General features: G+C 45.9%; 1 protein-coding gene across 1 annotated transcript in view; it reads left to right on the top strand.

Moving 5' to 3' along the window:
• Nucleotides 1-7,934, top strand: part of KSR2 (kinase suppressor of ras 2) — a 272,120-nt gene that overhangs the window by 93,945 nt on the left and 170,241 nt on the right. Inside the window, exon 3 of the mRNA XM_025208577.1 lies at nucleotides 5,037-5,218. Coding sequence (XP_025064362.1) covers nucleotides 5,037-5,218 — 182 coding nt within the window. The remainder of the gene's footprint in view (nucleotides 1-5,036; nucleotides 5,219-7,934) is intronic.

Below are 7,934 nucleotides of genomic sequence, written 5' to 3'. Positions count from 1 at the left end.
GTTTAGCGAAGATGGTTCCCAAGTGAATTCAGTGCCTTGGCTCCCTCTGGTCTGTCTTTCACCACAAGAGGGGGGCACTGTGCTATGGTAAGAGCTGCATGTGCTGAAGTGCAGCAAGAGCTTTGCGTTCCCAGGACAGTCCTGTGCAGCTGCTGTCCCATTGAGGATGGAGCGGCTGAGGAAGGCAAGCCTCCGTTTTGATGCCACTTAAGGCTGGTGACGGCTGCTCACAGTGTGGCTGAGAGAGCCAGCGAGAGTGTCTGTGGTGGGCAGGGTAGCTGACGAAGACCCAGAAAACATGGACAACCACCTTCCTCATGTTGTGAAACCACGGCACATTGGGAAAGGAGGGCACTGAATAGGAGCACCTATAAAGCTGTCTGGTTTGGCTGGGCTATGGGGTGAGCCAGGGGATTCTCGGTGGCCAGGGTTTGCAGAGAGGCCAAAGGGAATTAAACATCCAAATCTCATTGAAATTCAGTGGGATCTAGGTAGCAAACTCCTAGAGCCTTTTTGAATTTCCTGGCCTGTGGCCTTTGCAGAGATTACTGAGGACTTTCCTTTAGCTTATGCTCCATCCTCTTTTTCTGTTTAAGGAAATCCCTCTCTTCTGTCCTGGGAAGACTAAGCTGATGATGCTACAGATCAGATCTGAGCTCATGACCTTCCTCCCCAGGCTCCTTAGTCTCCAGCTGTTGTGTTAGCGCCCGCAAGAATCTTCCCTTTGAATTACACTCTTCGTTCTGCTCCCAGGGGCAGGGGTAGGGAACTCCCCCTGAAATAGTTTCCATGAGATGAGTGCATTTCCCATGGTAGCCCTCACCTGGGGGAGGCAGGTGGTTCCTTTTGCATTCCCCTAGCGAGGCTTCTGTAGTGCGGGCAATGTCATCTATACGAAATGGTGAGTTGTGGAGGTGTGCACATCTCTGGAGGGCAAGACTGTCTCTCTCTGAGGTTTCTCTGAAGAGGCTACTTCTGCATTTGGTTTTCAAGGGACAGTTTCTTGGATTAGGTTTTCATGCCATCTGTGAGAAGGTAGAGAGAGGTAGTTGATTGTGTTAGTCTAGAGTTAGGCAGAAGGCAGAGCTGATTTGAATTTACAGAGTAAATCAGAGACATGTAGCTTAAGCTTTTGTGAGCCCAAGCTGACTTCAGGTGCTGTGAGAGGACAGTGTGTCAAATAACAAGAGTAACTTGTATATCATTTCTTGCTTAACTTCTCCAGAGAGCTGACAGGTTTGGGAAGAACAGGAAGGCTGAAGCTTCTCCCACACTAGACCCCAAAGGGTGCACTTGTGTTGTGTAGTTCAGTTTGGGGGGAGTATAGGAAATCTGTCTGTCCCTGAGCCACGTTTAAGGGCACATTTAGGAGTCTGCCAAAGTGCAGAAGGAGAACCTGTGGCATTGGTGCCTGGCCTGGGGTGGGGGTTGGATGGACACTTTTTCTATGGCATTGAACTAGGTAGGGAATTTAACAGCTTTAGAGAGGGGTGGGGAGGGGGGAACTGCTGAAGCACAGAAGAACTGTCACAAAGCTTCCCGCCTGCAATGCAAATATGCACAGCCGAAGTGGCATCTGCCTGACCCAAGTTAGACACGGCACCTCTTGGTCAGTGGTTCAGTGGCAGCTGGCCTGGTGCAAATTACGTCTGGATGATGCAGTTAAGGACAGAAATCCAAAATCCCTCAAGCATTCAGCCTTGATACTAGGGTCAGTCTGGAGACGGGGTGGGTAGTGGCCAGGATCATGGCCTCTCTTACCTTCACTGAGCAAACACAGTGAGGCTCTGGCCAGTCTCATGATGAGTCTGATGGGCAGGAGCACAGTGCAGGAACTGGGGCTTCACTTTGTGCCAGGGCTCCAAGGGCCGGTAGGTCTGGCTCTAGTGTCAGCCATCATAGAGTTAATGTGATTCATTTCATTCCCTTTCCATTCCCGCATTGTTTTGAACTAATTAGAGTTATAACAATATAACCAGAAATCAAATGCACCTGATTGAATAAAAGGCTGTAATTCAACCAAGAGTCGATGCTAACCTCATAAATCGTGAGAAAAATATCTCCAGCGGTTTGTGAGTATCAGTGCCGGGAAGCTGAGTGATAGCCCTGGGAGGCCCTCCAGGGTCTGGGAATGTTTATTGATAAGATCAAGGGCTATTTTACCACCTGCTCTCTGCCAGAAAGGAAAGGAAAAACACCAAGAAACCTCCCATTCCAAATCTCTGGTATTAATGAAAGGGACCTGGGCTGCATTAATGGAAGTTGCCTCAGTGGGAACATTGTGTTCATGATAAGAAAAGAAAGGGTTGTAATCAGGGAGCTCAAAGGAGTGGGGTGAGGGGGAGGAACACGCTGCAGTGCCCTGTGTTGACTCTGCCAGCTATGGCACCTGGCCTGCAACAGTAGGCAGTGATGCACCTTCTCCCTACCTCTTGTATGGCATGGCTGTGTGAGCACGTTACTGCAAGGGTGTGAATTTACAATATGGCAGGTACTCGGTGATAACTGCCTGTGTGCTGTGGTAAGGGTGAGGTAGTTTGCTAATCAGTGAAAGTGGGGTATGCTACCTTACATTTACCTTGAGGGGGAGGAGTCAGAACTCATGGCAGAGGTGATATCTGTTATTAGACCATCTAGGTATCTGCAAAAAAAATATTTATTTGCAAGCTTTCAGGCGCACACACCCTTCCTCAGGCACAGGAGAATGCAAGGATTGTAAAATTTCAACTAGGTAGAAATGGAAGTTCTCCTACTTAGAAATGAAAGTTTATACTGCACAGGAGAGCTGAAGGTGTTGTAAGTTCTCCTGGCTGGAAAAGTTCATTTTGTGCAAATTAGGCTCAGATAAAAGTTAGAACAGTCTATGCCTGAGGAAGGGTAAGTGTGCCCAAAAGCTTGCAAATAAAGATTTTTTTTTGCAGATATCTAGCTCTGCATAAGTCCCACCTGAGCTTTCAAATTAGTTCTAAAATGCTGCCCAGTCCTTTTCCTGCTTTCTCTGCACAGAGATGAATTTCAGCCAGGGGCTAAATACAGACAGTCAAAAAGCCCAAGGCTGAATTGATTCAGCCTTTGCAGGTTAGTTTAAACTGTGCAGATTGAACTGATTAGCAAATGAACAGACACTCACTTTTGATTCAGGAAATGAAGCCACGTGCCTACAGTGACTCAAGCCAGAAGCCGGGGGGTGCTAGAGCATGGCTGCCAGCCACTGCCAAAGGGGAAGGAAGAGAGAGACCCTCCAAGACTTCCCCCACTCCCTTCTGGAGCAGAGGGGCCCTGGCCAGGCCCCAGTCCTGCTCTGCCTGGGTGGGGGGAGGGGAGGAGTAGCAGCACTGAATTTATAAAAGTTTGCACAAGAATAGTTCTGTCTGAAAAACTATAAACTAAAAACTATAAACATAGCCTGGGAGGTATATTCACTTACTTTTCCTGCTGTTCCCGAGGCCTCTGGGATTTGCAGTCCAGCATCAGAGCAGCAGGACTCCACAAGGTTTCTCATCACTTTTTCTTTGTGCTTCCAGATGTCTCTGGGATTTGTAATCCAGAGTTACAGCCAGCACTAAGTTTAGCAGGGTAGGGCAGGGCAGCTCTGTACTTGGTGGAGGGCGAGCATACAGCCCAGCCCAGGGCTGAAAAGCATGCTGGGATGCTGGGGGACTCTGTTTTAACTTGAACCAGGAAGGGGTCTGGGACAGAAGTTTCATAAACCAGTTTGACCTAAATCAGTTAAGTCTGATGCTATATTCAACCAGGTTTATCTTAAACTAGTTTCAGCCATTTTGAAACTGGTTTATGTGCACTGAACTTATGTTCTTTTACGGGTTTAAACCAGTTTCTGATCACTTATCTGGTTTATGTGTCAACTTCTGTCCCTAGCCAAAATGTCTGTCTATAACTTCAGTGTCTTTCATAGAGCTATACCAACTTATTTCAGGTCAGAATCTGGCCTTGTCTCATAACAGATGTTATCTATTTTAGGTGCTTACTATGGTATTTGGTTGCTTCACCCTGTAATGCATTCAGTAGCTGGTGCCTTCACCGAGTGCACTTAATGTTGCGACAGCATATCAGCTGAACGGAGCTATGTGAAGCTTCCAGAAATGTGGGTGTGCACACATTGTGGAGGCTGGGTAACGGTGGCTAGTCTGTGCCCGCCAAAGCTCTAGCAACAAAAGAGGCAGCCAGGTGGAGACATTGCCCTAGCCTAGAAGGAACAAACTTGTGAGATTTAAATATTTCCACACTTCTGACAGGTCACTGTAGGTACCTAACTAATTTGTTTGCTTCCAAATCTCAAGGGATCAATTGATTTAATGAATATGACTGCTGGTAAGGCTTCAGTGTAGCTGTGACATGCTAATTATTTATCATCCTGAGTAGAGACTGTTCAGGGTGGTGTTTGGTGTAACTCCTGCAGGAGGTTGGTGGCATCCTTTCTTTTAGGTTGCTAAAGTTTTGTGCTACTATACAGTGTTAACACGTAACAGTTCATTTTGGGTCTGTGGACCAAATGCACAGGGTTTGGGCAGGAGGCAGAGCTCTGCTTTTTGTTAGCTTCCTACTGAGCATGCAGCAAACTGATGGCACCCATTCATTTGCACTTACATGTCACCTTCCACCCAAAGATCTCAAACCATGTTAGAAGCATTTCTGCTACTGTCCTTTGCCTCAGAACTTGGACGTGCCTCTGAATTTCCATCCCCTCTTAGTTTGGATCTGGGCTCTGGATCAGTTCATTTAAAAAGATGAGGGGCTAACTGCAGACTCTGGAGCTGGCTCTGGGTTTAGATTTAAGAAGTTCTTGAGGTTTGGGTGCGGTCTGGTGTTTGCTGGTTTTGGCCCATTCCTTAGCAGGGCTAAGGGCAAAATCTTCCTAAGCTTGTATTTTATTCTAGGGGGCAGTTAGTTTTTCCCTGAGAGTGATGCCAAGTGCTCTAACATTCCTCCCTGCTGGTCTGTTAATACCTGAGAAAATGTATCCTGTTTCCTTTCCTGATCCTCTTCATTTTTCTCTTCTTTTCTCTTTCTCTCAGAGCAAAGAAAAAGAACAAGCCTCTGAACTTAAAGATTCACAACAGTGTGGGAAGCTGTGAGAACATCCCCGCTCAGCGCTCGCCCCTACTGTCTGAGCGCTCCCTGCGCTCCTTCTTTGCGGGATACCCACCTTTCCTTCCTTCCACTCCTCCTGTCCAGACGGAAGCCACCATCTCAGCAAGTAAGTCAGACCAGCCTTTGGGAGAGGGGAGGTGGCACCACCGCTCAATTTCACACATTTCTTTCCTTTGCAACTTGAGGAGTTAGACATCTAATGTGCTCTTTTTATTTAAATCTGCTTGGGTCCAGGAGAGTTGGATGATGACAGCAGAAGCTGGAGACCATGATGCAGCCTTTTCAGCCAGTTATGGATGAGTGGCTTGGAATATATTGGATAGATATTGCACGTATCTCAAAAAAATTCCTACCCATGCTGTTCTCTAGTTTGTTTTTTAGAGCAAAACTTCTTGCTCTAAATATTGAATACAGATATTAGGGAAATCTATGAATTCTTAAGGCCCTCCATGTGTGTATATGTCTGTGTATGAAGGTATAGATTTTCTTTGTGTATGTAAATATTAAGGCATTAGATATGAGTGTAGGTATATAAAGTATGCAAAAATTACACGTATAAATTTAACCCTCAGCATATCCGCAGCCATATGCAAGTAGTTTTGGAGAGCTGCCAATTTAGGCCCTGATTCATGAAAGCACTTAAGGACTTTAAGATGCTGAATGAATTAATAACATCTGTTTCATTTCCACCATCCTTGTCTCTGTGTAATTACCACTGACACTTGTTGGTAGCCACATGTTGATAGTTTAGTGCTATGTGGTTCTTAAGAGGCTGTTTTTGTTATAGGGAGTGTCATCACAATACCTGGTATAGAAAATGTTCCCAAGAGAGGTGTTGCTGGGAAGGGGTAGTTGCTCTTACAAGGTGTTACTGCAAATGAGCATTGACAGTACTGCCATTTCAAGCACATAACATTGAACATTTAAGGTCAGTTTTTCGTGTCTTTTTATCACAACCACAAGACATATCAGGACATACAGAACTCTGTCCCTGTTGCTTATTTTGCCTGCAGACTTCTCAGGCACTGTTAGGGAAGCCTCTGGCAAAGCTGGCCCTTGATGTTAAAGGTTTGGTATATATTGTGTGGTATTTTTTAAACCTGTTTCAATGTATGCACAATAAGTAGAGCACATGATTTTGCCCCCATTGATGCTAATGGTGAAGCTCCAATTGAATTTTATGGATTGTTTGAGGACTCTTTGTAGCACGTATTAATAGGTGGCATCAATATACCATATCTTGCATCTCAGATTACTTGCTCACTTGCTCGTGTACTTTCTGCAAGTGTTCAGAGGGCCCAGTGGTATTCAAGGGAGGGGGTGGGGGAGGTGGGCAGATGGATGAGATGAGGTATCTGAGGGGTGGGAGACAGTGTTAGATTCTGACCCTTATTTCCTAAGTCCCAAGTCAGCATTCTGATTAAATTTAATTTGGGAGGAAATGAAGCTTTTACAGCACAGCTGTGAAAAAGCCCAAGCAAAAACCTCCCCTAAAATGCGCAGCAGTCCTTGGACACTAGAAATCCTACTTGGGCCAAATAAAATGGATGCGTAAAGCTGGCACTTGGCTCAACACATATGGCCTCTTTCTCCTGGTTAATGCTCATTTTAGCATACCTTCTCTACTTCTTAAGCTTTTGAGCTTGCTTTCCACCATCTCACTGCTCTGTCTGTTCGCATCTGCTCTTCTCATTTCTCTCCTTCGATTTCCCTTCTCTCTCTGCCGTGTCCCTGTGCCCACGTCCCTGCTCTTTTCACTTTCCTTTGCTTGTTGATTTCCCTCCCGCCCCCTTCATCTCCTATTCTCTTATTCCCTCTCTTGTTTTATTTGGCTTCTCAGAATAATCATTTCCCCTGTGTTCCTTTTCACCTTTCTCTGCTCCTCAGAGCAAGAGCTGGCACTGCACATCTTCCTGGAGATCCCTGAAATGGATCATCTTCCTGTAAGATTTCCACCAGGGAACATGTGCCAGGGAAGGAAGGTGCCAAGAAGGTGGCACTTTGGTGTTTGGTGCTCCATAAATAGCTAAACCAGAAGAAGTGCCATCTGGAGCATCTGCCAGCCACGTCTGCTCAACAAACTGGCAGTTTTTAGACATGGTTTATTTGAGGGTGGGTTGAGAGACAGTGGTTTCCCCTCTGCTATTTGTTGGGGGGGAAGGGCATATACATAAAGACATGGGGATTGGTTAAATGCAAAGGATCCCTCAGCTAAAAGGCAAGCTGGTCCAGTCAGTTGGCTTCAGACCAGCATCTTTGTAAAGAAAATACATTTCCTCCTCTTCATAGGAAGAAATGCAAGCATCTGACTCTGGAGAAAGAAGCTTTCACACATGCTGTCAATGTATGCATTGGCAGAGGAGGCATCTGTGTGAGGAAATAGCGGGGTAGAGAGAGAGAAAGGTTAACATGCAGGGGCTTAAAACTTCAGGATGGCAAATGGCAGATCACACACAGAGGGACTCCTGCTGATTTTAATCAGAGCTGTATACTTAATCCCAGGCAAAGTGCTGGGTATTTCCCAGGCGTTTTCATGGCCAGGTTAGATAAAGCAGGAAATGCCTATTGCAATCTGTCAGGTGTTGAAAGCGCAGTGAATCTGTGCTTGAGTCAGGAGGTCTTGGCAGTGTCTGAGAAGGCTCAGGATCATCAGGTTATTTAAAATAAAGATCTGCTAACATCCCTTCTCCCACACCAGCAACAAAGGGACCATCCCTTTGATTTCTTATGTTTTGTGTAAACTGAACAGGCCTCCTGGGTTTTGTTTTGCTGATGGTCAGGAGAAGCTTAAATCACCATTTGAAGTTGCAGGGTATTAGTGC

Source organism: Alligator sinensis, unplaced genomic scaffold (genome assembly GCF_000455745.1).
Source record: "Alligator sinensis unplaced genomic scaffold, ASM45574v1 scaffold692_1, whole genome shotgun sequence".
Taxonomy (NCBI): Eukaryota; Metazoa; Chordata; order Crocodylia; family Alligatoridae; genus Alligator; species Alligator sinensis.
Note: the sequence above shows the minus strand (reverse complement) of the source record. Positions and strands in the feature narration are given on the sequence as shown.